At 45.1% G+C, this 16,955-nt stretch overlaps 1 protein-coding gene across 3 annotated transcripts in view; it reads left to right on the top strand.

The window, feature by feature from the left end:
- The window catches only part of LOC147099001 (histone acetyltransferase p300-like), a 131,571-nt gene extending 122,806 nt beyond the window's left edge, over window positions 1-8,765 (top strand). For all 3 annotated transcript variants that reach the window (XM_085969519.1, XM_085969518.1, XM_085969520.1), the window contains 3 exons: window positions 2,985-3,146; window positions 4,518-4,799; window positions 5,642-8,765. In XM_085969519.1, coding sequence (XP_085825645.1) covers window positions 2,985-3,146; window positions 4,518-4,799; window positions 5,642-7,885 — 2,688 coding nt within the window. In that variant the 3' untranslated portion in view covers window positions 7,886-8,765. The remainder of the gene's footprint in view (window positions 1-2,984; window positions 3,147-4,517; window positions 4,800-5,641) is intronic.
- Window positions 8,766-16,955: the final 8,190 nt, after the last annotated feature.

Below are 16,955 nucleotides of genomic sequence, written 5' to 3'. Positions count from 1 at the left end.
GATGCACCTCGTATTATTGATGCTCCTTGTGCCTGTCCAGGTCTTACAGTTACATCATCCTTTCACTTCTTGCTCTCCTTCTCCTGACCCTTTCCCTTCTTCCTCTCTGCTCTAGCTCATCCTTTTTCCCTTCACCCCTGTTTCTTGTCTTCCCTCATCCTTTCCTTTTTTCTCTCCTCCCCTCACTGCCTCCTTTTCCCTTCTTTCCCTCTCATCATAGTTATCCCTGGCCTTTGCCTTGCCGTTTCTCTCTTCTCCCTCCTCTTTCTCTCCTCCCCTCACCATTCCCCTCTTTCTCATTCCTTCCCTTTTCCACCCTTTCACTTGTAGCCTTCCCCCTTCATGGCCTTTAGTGTCACACCACCTGGGCTCACTTGCTACTTTTTGCCAGTGTGACACTGGCTGCTAACTTTCCAAAGTGCTCCTAGTGCACACAGTATATTTGCTGGGTAATATGAGCACTTTAAAAAGTAAGCAGTTGGTATCCAACCTGCAAAGAGCAGCCATCAAACCTGCCAAGCGTTGGAGGATGGAGGCAGCTTGACATTAGCGCCCTACGTGCTTTGTAAACCGGTAACGCTCCAGAGTAGCCGGAGACAGAGGCCAGCAGTCCTGGGACGGATGAGACCAAAGAGCACAGCACAAGGGCGAGCAGGACTTCCCTGCTTCCGTTCCCATAGGCTTTATTCCCCATCACTGCACCAACAGGGATCCACTTCTCTCCTACACTGCTGGTTTGTGTTGCGCTGGTTCTACTTGTTTGAATTCTGCATGACGCCAGTCTGGGGAGGGGTGTTGTACTTTATTCTGCTAAATCCTTTAATTGCAGTGCAGAGAACAAGCTTAAAGCTCCATGGAATTCATCAGACAGGTAGAACTAGTGCAGCCACAAGTCAATAACTGCCTAGATATGTAGGAATGATGCGCAAATTTTCATTTTTAATTTGCAGTAATATACCAGGTATAATTACATGAATGAAAACACGGGTGACTGAGAACTGGTCTCGATATGGCAATCGAGTAAAAGACAATTCAATGCATTACACTTACGGCCATTAAAAAGCAGTACTTCCCAAGAGTGGTTCCATTAAGCGTTTTTTATGTATTTGAACAGTGTAGTTGTATTGTAGTTGAATGCCCATCTTGTAGACACTGGACATTTTATAGCTTTGGTGCTCATTTGTTGCATATGATATTGGAAATTATATTTAGATGGGAAGACTTGAGAACAGGAGAAAGATATGTGATCCAAAAAGCTCGCCCCGTACTTGTTAAAGTCCCAACATTCTGCCTTGCACTGTTCATCTACTAATTCAATCATATTTTGCATAGAATTTTTTGAACCAAAAGTTATGATTTGCTATCTGACGATATCCTAAATTGTGTTACCAAAGACAGTGCTGTTGCTGCAGACATTGGGACCCCAGTATTAGCGGGGAGGGAGCAGGGGTGCGTGTCAGCAGAAACCCGGAAATGCCAGTCGGGGCCTTGTTAGAATTTTTTTACTTCACTCCCCACCTGGCAGCCGGCCAAATTGAGAGTCTGGTCGGCAGCTGGGGACGGTCCCCGGCAATCGAGAAGGAGATTAGGTGGTGCTAAGAGGAAGGGAGAGATTGCGGTAGCTTTACTTGAGGGGCCGGGGGAAGCACTGCTGGATCTGGCAGCTCACGCCGTCCTTCAGCTGCCGGGTTTCCTGAGCACTGGGAAACCCGGCCCACAGCCCTTAAATTTAAATGGTTGCCAAAATCTGAGGAATGCAGCCTCATTAACATATTAAAACCACTGACCCGCCTCTCCAGAGTGGGTTACTCGGCCAGCCCCGAATCTGCCATGGATAAAATGGAAGGTGGCAGATTGGGGTCGGGTTTCACATTTTTACCAAATTAAACCCCCCCCCCCCCTCCCCAAAACCTGGGACCCTCTCCTGTCCATCATTGGGGGGGGTCGGGGGTTAAAATTCCCCCCATGGTGTCAGTGTGCCACACCAAGGAAAGAGGAAATGAGGGCAATCCAGGTTAGATTCTCCTGAGTAAACGAGTTCTCCAGCTCGGGTATCTCTTTGTCGACAGTGAAACCAGAGGGTGAATTGTTTCCTGGCAGATGTGTATTTCATCGTAGCCAATACAGCTGGAGCCGGTTTCTTTCTCGGCTGCAGGAGTTGGGAGACCTCAAGTAACTGCCTTAAACAAACTAAGCATGTACTGGACATGTGAATAGTGAGACAGAGGGTGCTTTGAGCACCTTTCATTGCATAGTACTACATAATTACTGATTTAGTGCATTTATCATTGAAAGGTACCTCCAGGTTTCAAACAGTATCTACCAAACTGATGATTTTCTTAGGATTTCTGAGTCTGAATGTAATAAAGTAGAATAAGTGAAGCTTGTATAAAGGTGTTTAATTTGTAATATTCTTGGAGCAAAGAACCTCGGTCACACTTCCATGAAATAAAACACTTAGGGCGTGCCCTCCCTTGTGTTCTGAGCATGAAAGTAAGTAGCATACACTAGTTTATTCACTAAAGCCTAACAGATTGTGATGGGGTTTTTTTCCCCCTATAATATTTTCCAGAGTGTTGGTGTTGCGATATAAAGGTGCAACAAAAATAATTGAAGTTCCCTTTAAAAACCCAAACGCTTGCTGCATTCTCCTGCCCTCCCCCACATCGCTGTTTAAATCCAGCCCAGAGAGAGGGGTGGTAACAGCTGTTAGCAGTTCTTGGCCTACCTCTCCACGGCACTGTACTCGGGATTTCCTCAAATGAACGGCATCACGAAGAAAACAGCAATGGAGTCGCAAGGCCCAAGCTGGCAAAATCAAGTCTATTTGGCAGTTGTTCAGAAAGTTGCGTTCCCGTCCTGAATTCTTTGCTTTCAACTCCTTTCAGGTTGAGAGGCATGGGTTGAAGTGGGATTGAGTTTGTTGTAACTTTTTAAAAAGAAAAATACATACTTTGAAATATTGCTGTAACTGATGTTTTCAGGGAAAGAAGGGAGACAGCAAAAATGCAAAGAAAAAGAATAACAAGAAAACGAGCAAGAATAAGAGCAGCCTGAGCCGAGGTAACAAGAAGAAACCGGGGATGCCCAATGTGTCCAATGACCTCTCCCAGAAACTTTATGCCACCATGGAAAAGCACAAGGAGGTACAGTTTTTATTTCATCTCTTGCTCTCTCTTTAGTCTGTTCTGGGTAATTACTGACTTTGCGCTCTCGTTATTTTATGCAAGTCTCCGTCTCAAATGCAGATAAACCTGCTGCTGCTCTTTGGCTTTTGTAGATGCTGCTCTGAATTCAGCCATTGAGCAAAGCATCAAGCGGCCAGTAACTCGCTCCGATTTCCTCTCCTACCCTTTCTCCCCCAGCCCTTAGATTTACTAAATATCCATCCATGGCAGCACAGTCCAGTTCAACAACTCAACAGAGAAATCATAATGCAAATATTTGTTCTACCACAGACTGAGGCTTCGGTGTGTGCTACATTAATTGTGTGGGATAAGAATTTTTCTCACTCCTCCAAATATTAATTGGTAATATCTTTGAATATTTTGTTACAAGATAAATCCAAAGTACAATTAAGTTTTATTGAAACAGGATTTAATGGGTAAATGCACCACTGGGTGCAGTACTAAGCCATACAGACAAGGCAGGATCAGGTTTGATTGCCAGTCTGTGCTACTGCGTTAGCTGACTTCAGCCAAGGCAATGGCACAGGTACTGCAGTCAGCCCCAGGATTTCCATTTCTAATGGCTGATGTGTACCTTTGATATTGGGTGAGGACAGGCATGCCAGTGATGCTCAATAGTCTGAATAGTCTGCTGGCACTCACCGTTCAGGTTGCCACATGCAGAATGGCCACTCGAGCAAGTACTGCCTGCACCTTTAGAGTTGTACATCGTGATCCATCACCGCCTGGACAGGCAGGGAGAAGATTGAGACGGGGAAGTATGAATTGGAAATCCTTTCTTACTGGTTCTCCACAGCAAGCCTGTCACACAGGCTCTATTGGTCCACACAGACCTGGCCTGGGGAATAATGGGCACTTTGTGGCTGATTGCTGATGCACTTTTCAGGCAATTGATCTTTATGCTGTGATTCTGTTGCATTGATTGTGAAATGTTCCACTTCACTTTTTTTTATATATCTGATGTGTAATGCAAGTGAAATAGTCAGTGGAAACGCAATCTGAAAAATAGTCCAATTAGTCACTTGCCTGGGGAAAATGAAGTGTAAAGATTGCATCTGCTAGCTACCACTAATACATAAATTAGGACACAAGTCTGGAAGTATGTTTAACACACTGGGTGAACAACAGCTGGAATGGGCTGCTAACGAGGATGTTTGAGGCCAGGTCATTGGATTCATTTAAGAATCAGCTGGATGGGTAGGGATTTATTCAGTTAATTTCACAAGAAAGTGGGGAATTAAGATTTATGTTTAGTTATGATGGAGAAATCCTCCAAAAATGAATTAGATTTGATTTAATTTTAATTGTCTGCTCGCTCTTGTTTTGCAGGTGTTTTTCGTGATCCGTCTGATTGCGGGTCCTAACTCAAACTCACTGCCAACCATCCTAGATCCTGACCCGCTCATCGCGTGCGACCTGATGGATGGGCGTGACGCCTTTCTCACACTGGCAAGGGACAAACACATGGAGTTCTCTTCACTGAGACGGGCCAAGTGGTCAACCATGTGCATGCTGGTGGAACTTCACAACCAGGGCCAGGATCGCTTTGTATATACATGCAACGAGTGCAAGCACCATGTGGAGACCAGGTGGCACTGCACTGTCTGTGAGGTGCGTGCTAGTCTTAGTTTGTTGTTCCAGTCCACACACTTCAGTTAAATACATAACCGAAACAAAGCATAGGAATCTGGTTGTCAACGCACTTTCCATTCATATATGAAGGATTCTTAGTGCAAACATAATTGTTATGGCAGGGTCTGTGAGCACCTCACTGACTTAATTGCATTGCCCAGTTAGTTAATCAGCACAGATCAGGAATTGAACCTTTTCTGGTCTTATTTGGCTCAGACACACAGTTGGCCATGCATTTACCAACTTGAGCCATCTAGGCACAGGACTAAGCCATTCAGCCCTTCGAGCCTGTTCTGCCATTCCATTAGATTATGGCTGATCTGTACCTCAGTGCTATTTACCCACTTTTAATGCATATCCCTTGATAACATTGCCTAATTATCTTGTCGATCTCAGTCTTGAAAATTTCAATTGGCTCAGCACCTCAACCTTTTGGGCGAGAGAATTTCACATTTCCACTCCCGTGTGTTAAAAAGCACTTCCTGATTTCACTCCTGAACGGCCTAGCTCTAATTGTAAGATTGTGCCCCCCACCACAGCAAATAGCTTCTCTGTATCTAGCCTATCAAATCACTTTATCATTTTAAACACTCAATTAGATTACCATTCAACCTTCTAAACTTGAGGATACAAACCAAGTTTATGCAACCTGTCATCCTGTTTTAACCCTTCAAGCCCTGACGTATATATTTATATCAAGTGTTCAATTTATATTTTGAGAATGAATGACTAAATGAACTAAGATAGCAACATCGCCAAGTAGCTGTTAAGATGTGGGTAAGTGTTGGGGAGCTAATTTTGTCTAAATTTGTTTTTTCTAGGATTATGACCTCTGTGTCAACTGCTTTAACACTAAGGGACACGAGCACAAGATGGAGAAGCTAGGCCTTGGTCTGGATGATGAGAGCAACTCACAAGGGTCGGAAACCAGCACTGGAGATTCAAGGCGCCTCAGCATCCAGCGCTGCATTCAGTCGCTGGTCCATGCCTGCCAGTGCCGCAATGCCAACTGTTCTCTGCCTTCCTGCCAGAAGATGAAGCGGGTGGTCCAACACACCAAGGGGTGCAAACGCAAGACCAACGGTGGCTGCCCAATCTGCAAGCAGCTTATTGCGCTCTGTTGCTACCATGCCAAGCACTGCCAAGAGACCAAGTGCCCCGTGCCGTTCTGTCTCAACATCAAGCACAAGCTTCGCCAGCAGCAGCTTCAGCACCGACTACAACAAGCCCAGATGCTACGCAGGAGGATGGCCACGATGCAGCGAGGCGGTGTGGGACAGCAAAGTCTGCCATCTCCAAGTGGCACTGCTCCCACTACTCCAACGGGCCAGCAGCCGAGCACCCCGCAGACTCCTCAACCCCAGCCCCCAGCTCAACCGCAACCACAGCCGCAGCCGCCGCCACCAACCAACATGCCTTCCTACAGCAATATAGCAAGAAGTCAACCACAAACCCCCATACCGCAAGGCAAGCCGACCGGACAGGTGTCTGCTGCCCAAGCTCCATCTCCTGTCCAACCACCGCCGCCCCCAGCTGCAGTGGAAATAGCCATGCAGATTCAAAGAGCAGCCGATGCCCAGCGGCTGATGGCACAGCAGCAATCTTTCCAGCGGCCTGGAGTTCTGAATCCTCATATAGCATCCATGAATCAAATTCCCGGAATGAGCATGAACCCACAGCAGTCACAGAGAGGCCCCACTCACACGGATCAGGGAATGGGACCAGCCAGCATGCAGCAGGCACAGTGGGGACAAGCTGGAATGGCCCAGACTCCGCAGCATCCGCAAGGAATGCAAAGACCAGTCATGCAGATGGCCCAGCAAGCCCTGCAAATGAACATGCAACCGCAACCCCAGCCACCACCAACCATGTGCCAAGTTACGTCGGGGGCGCCTCAGCCCAACAGAGGTGCCATTCCCCAAGGAGCCCTGCAGGACCTATTGCGGACTCTCAGGTCTCCGAGCTCCCCTATGCAGCAGCAGCAAGTGCTCGCTATCCTCCGCTCCAACCCCCAGCTTATGGCTGCTTTCATCAAGCAAAGGGCAGCCAGGTATCAAGGAAGCCAAGGGCAGCCAGGTATGCAGGGGCAGCCTGGAATGCAACCACAGCCAGGAATGCAGGCTCAGCCGGGTCTTCAGGGACAGCAGGGCATGCATGGCAACCCAGGCATGCAGAACATGAGCCCCATGCAGCCTGGAGTTCAACGACCCAACATGCCTCAGCAGCCACAGCAGCAGCAACAAAGCATGGGTGGGATAAATGCACAGGGACAGCCCATGAACATGAACCACCACTTCAGGGAGCTTTTGATGCGACGCCAGCTCTTGCAACAGCAGCAGAAACAGCAACAACAGCAGCAGCAGCAGCAGCAGCAGCAATCAAACCCTGGCATGGGCGCTGGAATGGCTAACCAGTTTCAACAACCTCAAGGCTCTGGTTATTCCATGCAACAGCAGCAGCAACAGCAGAGGATACAGCATCATATGCCCATGCAGCAGGGAACCATGGGACAAGTGGGACAACCAATGGGGCAGATGAGCCAGCTTCCACAAGCAGGAATGGGAGCAGAGGGCAGTTCCAGTCTCCATCAGGCCCTCCAGCAGCGAATTCTCCAGCAGCAGCAACAGCAGATGGGTTCACCAGCCCAGTCCAACTCCATGAGTCCACAGCAGCACATGCTCCCTGGCCAGGCCCAGTCACCTCACCTCCAGGGCCAGCACCCATCCTCCCTCAGCAACCAGGTACGGTCCCCACAGCCCGTGCCTTCACCACGCCCGCAGTCCCAGCCACCTCATTCCAGCCCGTCGCCCAGGATGCAGCCTCAACCGTCTCCACACCACGTCTCGCCACAGACTAACTCCCCACATCCGGGAATGGTAGCTGCCCAGGCAAACCCCATGGATCAAGGACACTTTGCTGCTCCGGACCAGAGTGCAATGCTTTCTCAACTTGCTAACCCTGGAATGGCAGGCTTACATGGTGCCGCCAGTGACCTCGGCTTGGGTTCTGACAACCCGGACTTAACAGGCACAAACATTAATCACAATACACTAGACATCTTGTAGCATTTTGGGAGCAAATTCTCATTTTTCGTCTTTACTTAGGGTTTTTTGTACTGAAAAACAATTTTGAAATTTCTAGGGAGGACTATTTTCCCAGAATTCAGTGAACTGCAATTTATTGAGAAAAAAAAAACTGAGGGATGATATTATACAAAGAATATATTTTTTGTTATGACTGGTGAGCAGCCAGTCCTTTGTTTTTTTTTTTTTTGTTTTCCTGTTCTGTTGTTTCAATTGCAGATAGCCCATACCTACATTTTTTAAGAAAAGGAGAGTTGAATTCATATTTTTATTTTCTAACTTCAAAGAATCTTGTAAGCATTTGTCCATTAACGCGAAGCATTTCACAGAAGAGAAAAACAGCCTGTGTTACCGTGTACATCTGTTTTTTTGACAGCAAAGGATTACAATACCTCCTCTTGTGTATCCCCTTCTTCCCTAAATTTTTTTCCACTTCTATACAAGGGTTTGAGCAGAAATTTCGAAGTATTAATAATTTGTACAGGTAGAGCGAGAGACTATTGCACAAACTGGCAGCTGCCAAAGCGTCCTGCGGATGTAGAATATTGTGGGTTTTTTCAGTTTAATGGTGACATTTTACTTTTTATTTTTTTTTGGTGAGACTATCGAAGGATCCTTTAAAAAGACTGTGTGGCTGATTTTATTGAACACATCCCTTGGTTTTTCCTCTTTCAGACTTCTGTGTAAAACTTGAAAAATGGGCAAGCAGAAAAAAGGAGAAAAAAACCTATCCAGAAACGTGTAAATCATGCAATTTATTGATAATTACTTATAAATATGAACTTTGGATCACTGTATAGACTGCTAAAATTGATTTCTTTCTTATTTACCATATTGTTGAATAAACTGTGTGCAACAGCGACACTGCCTGTTTTTAATGGATTCTTTTTGCATATTTTGGTCTTGACCGGAGAAAGCAAAATAAAATTGGATTTCTTTTTGGTGGTCAGGGTTTGCAGATTATTCACTGCATAGTTGTGCTGGCGGGCAGCAAAGTTTTTTTTTGGGGGGGAGGTGGTGTTGGTCTGCGAATCCTTATGAGTAGGAACATGAGAGGGGCTGAGCACAGAGAATTGGAGGTGCTACGAAAAATAACTCCCACCCCCCCCCCCCCCCCCCCCAAAGCAGCATCGTGCCACTTATCCCCATGACCCTGAAGGGCAAGTTGAGAGGTCATTTAGTATTGCAGCTGCTTCCCGAGTGGGTTTATCCAGTTCCTTTCCATAGATCCGAGAGGTTGTTCCACCCATGTTTAGGGAAATCTAATAACCATGGATTGTATTGACACAGGTAGAAAATCGCTTTAAACTACCAACCTGTACCACATTGATAAATTCAACTGGTTGCAAAGAGTTGTGATCTTTTTAATGCCAAGTGTCAACTTGGCTCAGTCGGTATTCCTTTCATCTCGAGTCCAGAAGTTGAGAATTCGAATCTCGAGTGATTAGACTGACGCAGTATTGAGGGGGTGCTGCGTTGTTGGAGGTGCTGTCTTTCTCATGAGACATTACACCAAGGCCCTATTCAGGTGGATTTAAAAGATGCCAGGGCACTATTTTAAGAGTAGAAGGAGGTTTATCCAGTGTCCTGGGAACACTCATCATCCAGCCGACACCACCAAAAACACATTCACTTGCTGTTTATGGGTCTATGCTGTGCCTCATAAGTGACTTAAAGTAATCCATTGGTTGTAAAGGAAATCCTGATGAGGTGCTAAATGAATGCAAGTTCTTTCTGTTTTTTGATGTGTATTTTTAATTAAAACATTGATTGCCGTTAATGACATGGAGTGAAGGGGGGAGACTGGCTGGGAGCAGTTCATGGGCTCGAATTGACAGCCACGGTTAAACTGACGATGGCCAAAGCCACCTAAGATGATTGGGTACAGTAACTCCAGTGGGGTCATCAGCATTCAGTGTTTTAAATAAAGCATTTACCTAGTGGAAGGAGGGAGCTTGGATCACACAATGGATGCCTGAATTACAGACTGAGAGCAACACTGAAATAGGTTGGGAGGAGGGGTTAGGGAGAAGATGGAGAGATTCGTACCCTCTTAAACTTTCCACCCAACAATAAAATGATTAAAAAATCAATAGGGCTGTTCAAGGTAATGACGGCTCTTTGCAGGATGTCTTAGTTTGGAAGAGGTTGTGACGTAGAACCTGTTTAAGCTGTTGGTGCTTAAACAGAAATTTTCAAAACCAAATACTGGGTTTTCTTTTCATTCTGAATTTCTCCCTTTCCCCTTTAGAAAGTGTTGACTGTTCCATGGGTGACGGTCATTCTCTGGGACCTCCCCCCGAGTGACCGTTACCTGTGTGTGAGCCCCGACAATCTGCAGGCCATCTGACCTGGACACTCTTGGGCGGGCGCGCGCACTCTTCAGCCAAGTGGCAGTGTATGGTTTCTTTCTCTTCCCTAACAAAGGTGCAGTGGCCAATTGTAGCACTCTTACTGATCAGCTAATTCAGCATCGATTTTGGACTGAAATGGATGTTAATTGTGAGAGTTTTTTTTTTAATAAGGTGCTATGGGGAAAAATTTGCACCAATATGATTTAGCATAAATTCTTCAATTTGTCACCTCAAATTGTCCCACCACTCTGACTGACCTGTAGGCACCAGACTTAACCCTAGTGTAAATAGAGCTCAGAATATTCTCCAGGCACAGCCCAAGTTTTAAGTGTCAAAATGTTCGATTGTACTGATTTTTCCATCATTCAAGTAGACGTCTTCTAGGATATCATCAAAATGCATCACACCTGCGTGGACTGATCAGTGACCTGCAACTAGAAGTGCATCAGAACAATGTGGTAGTGGCACTCTCTCTTCCCCATCCCTCCAGCAGAGAAAGCATCAAAACTCTCTTCATCAGTGCCTCTTAATAGCACACTCGCTGTGTGGAGAATTGTGGGCGCAACGCCTCATTCCATCTGCATAGGAAAATGCGCTATGATGTTCAAAGTCAGTCTGTTCAAACTTGGCAAAACTCTTGTAGATTGGCCTTTTGGGTGATGTACCTGGGAGCGACTGGCACAAGGGCGGCACGGTGGCATAGTGGTTAGCACTGTTGCCTCACAGCGCCAGGGACCCGGGTTCGAATCCGGCCTCGGGTGACTGTGTGGAGTTTGCACATTCTCCCCGTGTTTGCGTGGGTTTCCTCCGGGTGCTCCGGTTTCCTCCCACAGTCCAAAGATGTGCGGGTTAGGTTGATTGGCTATGATAAATTGACCCTTAGTGTTAGGGGGATTAAATACGTGGGGTTACGGGGATAGGGTGGGATATGTGTTGGTGTAGGGGTTACGGGGATCGGGTGGAATATGTGTCGGTGCAGGCTCGATGGGCCGAAATGGCCTCTATCTGCACTGTGGGATTTCTGTGAATGGAACCCCAACAAAACCAGCACCTTTGGGGGAGTAAAAAAAAATCACTGCCTTCCAGATACAAAGATTAAGAAAATTGAGATAGGGAAGAATTATGTGTGTCGGTTTATGCATCACTAAATTATGTTGTGATAACGAATGGCCTCTTTCTGTGCTGTATGAATCTAACCTAATCTTGAACAATAACATAAAAGCGCAGTTTGTTCTTGTACTGTCTGCCAAACAATGTTCATGCCACACAGCCTGAGATTCAGTGTTCTGTTCACATTTATTTTGTATGACGAGTATATTCTGATGTATTGCTGATCCTACACTTGAGTTGTGGCTGCCCTTGGCAGTTTTAATGATTAAAATCATGGATTCAATTTATTATTGCACCACACAAACACGTGGGAATAAATAGAATTCCTGACTTGGGAGCAGTGGGATGCACTACAGAAAGAGCAACTCATTTCTCAGGGAAGAAAATTGCAGGGCTGTGGGGGGAAAAAGAGCAGGGGAGTGGGACTAATTTGATAGCTGTTGCAAAGACACGATGGGACAAATGGCCTCCTGTGGTGTAAGATTCTATGATTTAAGCTTAATGATGTGGTAATGCTGTTGCTGCCCATCAATACTTCTCTGTCCATCTGGTCACATCGTTACATGTGTACCATAAGCTTGATCGGTCCAGTAACGGCTTCCAAATCACGTTTCCACCATGTTAAAAATGAGCTTACCCTGACCACATTTCAGGTGGCCAGCCACAAAGGTCTAAATACATTATTGCAGTAGTTTAAAGAGCGAGTTCAAGATGGGATCAAAAAGGTATATTGGAGTTCCTAGTATAAAGCCCTTTCAAGTTAATTTTGTCATAGTTCCAACAAAACATTTCAGCAGATAATTATAAATTGGTTTTGAACTTTAGAGATGCTTTGATTGCTTTGAGCCATCAGCTCAAAGCGTTTAGTAATGAAAATGGCAGCGGAATCTAGTACTGGGTTATGTTCTATAGGAAGCTGCTTTTAATTATTCAGCAGATACTTTGAATGGTGTATGTTTGCATATTACACCCAGCGATTCATCTGAACTGTGTTCTCCAGTGACAATTAGTGACTACAGGCCATGGGTTTCAGTCCACAGAGGCTTATTGAAGTGTCAAAGATGGTCAGCGTGTTTGCTGAAATACTTGGTGCCACCATCTTCTTTAAGAGAAGTTCAAATTTGTTGACGTGCATCTCTTTTGTAGCCTTAAGTCTTTATCTCAACCAGTAATTCACATGTAAGATTAAGGGTTTTTGCTTTCCCCAAGGACAGTGGGAGCCTTTCTTTGTTCTGCACTAAAAGTATTGCAGTGAAGATGAGAACACGGCAGCGTGTTTTTTCCTGTGAAAAGGTATTCCAAAATAAAACTTATTTATTGGATGGTAAAGAGACAGTAATGCTGTACAGGGGGTTGCTCACACATTGTGTTACATAGACTTGCATAGAAATTAACATTGAAACAGGCCATTTGCACCAACTAGTCCATGTTTGTGTTTATCCTCTGCTCGAGCAGTAGTCTTATCGCATGCGCTCATCCTGTTCCCATATCCCTTTATCCCCCCTTCCTTCAACCACCTATCTAACCTATTCTTAATTGTTAACCTGGTCTCTATTTCAATCACGCACTGCATTCCACAGCTTCCCAACCCTTTATGTATTTTTTTAAAGCTCCTCCTCTGTCCTAAATTTCTCACATTTATTCTTGTATCTCTGCACCCTCGTTCTAGACACCTCAACCATTGGAAACAGTGTTTCTTTATGCCATTGAGCACATGATCTAAGCCAGGTTGACCCTCCAGTGCAGTGCTGAGGGAGTGCTGCACTGTTGGAGGTGCCGTCTTTCAGATCAGACGTTAAACCGAGGGCCCGTCTGCTTTCTCAGGTGGATGTAAAAGATCCCATGGCACTATTGGAAGAAAAGCAAGGGAGTTCCCTCAACCAATATCACTAAAACATTAATCTGGTCATTATCACATTGCTGTTTCTGGGAGCTTGCTATGTGCAAATTGGCTGCTGACTTTCCTACATTACAACACTTCAAAAAGTACTTAGCTTGGCTGTAAAGCTTTGGGACTGATGTCATGAAAGGTGCTATATAAATGGAAGTTCCTTATTTTCTTTTACCTTGTTCCATCTCTTCGTAATTCTCTATCAAATCACCCTGTAACCTCTTCTAATGAAAAGTGCCCCAATATTTCAAGTCCTTCATATTAATATTTTCTCATTCCAAGTAGCATTGTGTGCATTTGTGCTGCACCTTTTTGTCTCAACATCCTATAGTATGAGCCCAAAAATGCATGCAGTATACCAACTGTGTTCTTATTAAGATTTTATGTCGATTCATCATTATATCTTGACTTTTATATTCTACACTCAAGGATTTTGGACTTTTGATGCTTGTTTTAAAGACTAAAACAATGGACTTGAAACCCTCGATCTCTTGATCTAATCAGCCTGACCAAAATTAGGATGCATGATGGTCTGCTTATTGTCCAGGATGGCCAAACTTCTATATCAGCTGGACTGAAGGGAGCTTCCGTAGCGGCCGGCAAACTGATGAGATGCTTTCGTGCTTAAAATCAACCCTTTTAATGTATGATTATCAAACAGCAGGTTTGAAAGAAAACCATATAAAAGGGTTCGGTAGCATAGTGGTTATGTTGCTGGACTAGTAATCCTAGAGGCCGGGACAAGAGAGCCAGAGCCGTAAGTTCAAATCCCACCACGACAGTTGGGGAATTTAAAAATTCAGTTAATTAGATAAATCTGGTGTAACTACCGGATTGTCGGTTCATTAGCGAAGGAAATTTTCCGTCCTTACTATACGTGACTCCAGACCCACAGCAATGTGGTTGACTCTTAACTGCCCTCTGAAATGGTGGCTTACCACCACCACCTCTGGGGCAATTAGGGATGGGCAATAAATGCTGGCCTTGCTCACATCCAATGAATTTAAAAAAGCCCCATTCTACAAGGTTTTCAGAATAACCATATGCAATGGTTAAGATGGTGTAAAAGAGGTACCTTTTCCACACATGACAAAGAACTCAATCAATTATTTGTCCTGGGTTGTACTTGCTAGAAAAAAAGTTGTATGAAAAGTTACTACTTTCTGGTTTAAAAAAAACTCTTGCATTGTATATTGAACAAGACAATACCTCCTGCCATAAAATTCATTAGCTTATCAACTTGAGGTGCTCCTAAACCACCTCCATCCCTCTGCTTTTCTACAGCACTCAACCTTCCCCCCATTCTAAGTATAATTACACAATTATTTGACCAACATGTGCTTGCCTTACTTTCTGACATTGAATTCCATTTGCCACATTTTTGCCCATTCCACCATCTTATCATTAACCACTCGGTTCTCTGAATTATTTACTGTGACTCTTGTTTTAGTATCATCTGCAAGTTTGAACACCACTCCCTCTAGCCCTATATCCAAATCATTGATGTAATCAGTGAACAGAACCCTGTGGAGTAACCACTACTCACTTGCATCATTAAATCATAGCACAGAAGGCCTTTTAACACATCCTGCCTGTGCCAAATCTGTGGTAGAGCTATCCAATTAATCTCACTCCCCTGCTCTTCCCCCATAGTCCTGTAAATATTTTCCCTTAAAGTATTTATCCAGTTCTCTCTTGAATACTATTGAATCTGCTTCTACCGCCTTTGCAGGCAGCACGTTCCAGATCACAACACACTGTAAAAAAGAAAATGTTTCCTGCCATCTCTGATTCTTTTGTTAGTCACCTTAAACCTGTGTCCTCTGCTTACTAACCTTTCTGCCACCGGAAATAGTTTCTCCTTATTTACTCTATCAAAACCATTCATGATTTTGAACGCCTCTATCAAATTTTGCCTTAATCTTCTCCGCTCTGCACCCCCTTTAAAATTGTACCATTTAGTTCATATTGCCTCACCTCATTCTTACTACCAAAATGCATCACTTTACAATGCTCTGCGTTAAATTTCATCAGCCATCTGTGCCCATTTCACCAGTCTGCCTACATCCTCGTGAAGTCTATTACCATCCTCCTCACTGTTTACTACATTTCCAAGTTTCGTGTCATCTGCACGCTTTAAAATTATGCCCTGCATACCCAAGTCCAGGTCATTAATATATATCAAAGAGCAGTGGTCCTAATTTGGAAAAGGACAAGGTACAATCAAGTGTAAAAGCATTGAATTGGAGGAGGGCTAACTTCAGTCAGTTGAAAAGGGAAAAGCCTAGTGTACTGGAATTGAAAACTGGTAGGCAAAACAGTAATTGAACAATGGGAGGCCGTCAAAGAGGAGATTGTTCAAGTATAGCTCCAACACTCAAGAAGCTCGACACCATCCAGGACAAAGCAGCCCGCTTGATTGGTACCCCATCCACCACCTTAAACATTCACTCCCGCCACCATCGGCGCACCGTGGCTGCAGTGTGTACCATCTACAAGATGCACTGCGGCAACTCGCCAAGGCTTCTTCGGCAGCACCTCTCAAACCCGCGACCTCTTCCACCTAGACGGACAAGGGCAGCAGGTGCACGGGAACACCACCACCTCCAAGATCCCCTCCAAGTCACACACCATCCTGACTTGGGAATATATCGCTGTTCCTTCATTGTCGCTGGGTCAAAATCCTGGCACTCCCTCCCTAACAGCACTGTGGGAGCACCTTCACCATACGGACTGCAGCAGTTCAAGAAGGTGACTCACCACCACCACCTCGAGGACAATTAGGGATGGCCAATAAATGCTGGCCTTGCCAGCGACGCCCACATCCTGCGAATGAATTTTTAAAAAGTTTATTTCTACTTGCGATGACTTCCCTTTTTCCCATTTTCTCTCTTTATTTACTGTTAATTTTTTTTTTAATGAATTCACACCTAGCGTTTCCTTTAAAAAAGTAACTTTAATATATTTACTTCCTCCCCTTTGCTACCCAGATCCTTCCAACCACCGGAACAATAGCAGTCACATGGGAAACAGTAAATTACTCCCTAATTGCCTCTGGATCTGCCTTCAGTCAATTGAGGGTTAGAGCTGAGAGACTTGACACGGTTACATCGTGCGTCTGATCAGGTCAATTTGTGAAGTGATTTTAGCAGGTGAAACTCAGCCCCTGATTGTACCACACCAAGATCATTCACCTGTTCAACTACAGGTGCGTCAGGAGTTCATAACACACTCATTATGTATGTGGGAGTTTGTGGACAGTAAGGCCGTCCCAGATTGCCACATCTGCAAGAAATGTCTCTGCCTTGAGTCACTCTGACTCAGAGTCGTGGAGCGCGAGCTCGAGACGCTCTGACACATAAGGGAAGGGGAGGAATTTTTGGATAGTTTACCCCAGAGTATAGTCACACCTCAGAGGAAAGCACGGGTGCAGAAAGGGGAAGAGTGTGACTGTCAGTCAGCAGGATAGAGGGAACCTAGGCGATCCTGCAGACACTGGGCCTAGCCAACAAGGTGCGATGTACTTGCTACCTGTGAGGATGAGAAGGAAGGCTGCAGGAAGGATGGCCAGAATGCTAACCATTGGCACCGTGGACCAGGAGACAGTCAAAGGGTGTCAGCCATGGGTAGCACTCTCGCCTCTGAGTCAGAAGGTTGTGGGTTCAAGTCCCACTCCAGAGACTTGAGCACAAATATC

The sequence above is a fragment of the Somniosus microcephalus genome, chromosome 28, assembly GCF_052327205.1.
Source record: "Somniosus microcephalus isolate GS21.2 chromosome 28, FLI_Smic_1.0, whole genome shotgun sequence".
Taxonomy (NCBI): Eukaryota; Metazoa; Chordata; class Chondrichthyes; order Squaliformes; family Somniosidae; genus Somniosus; species Somniosus microcephalus.
Note: the sequence above shows the minus strand (reverse complement) of the source record. Positions and strands in the feature narration are given on the sequence as shown.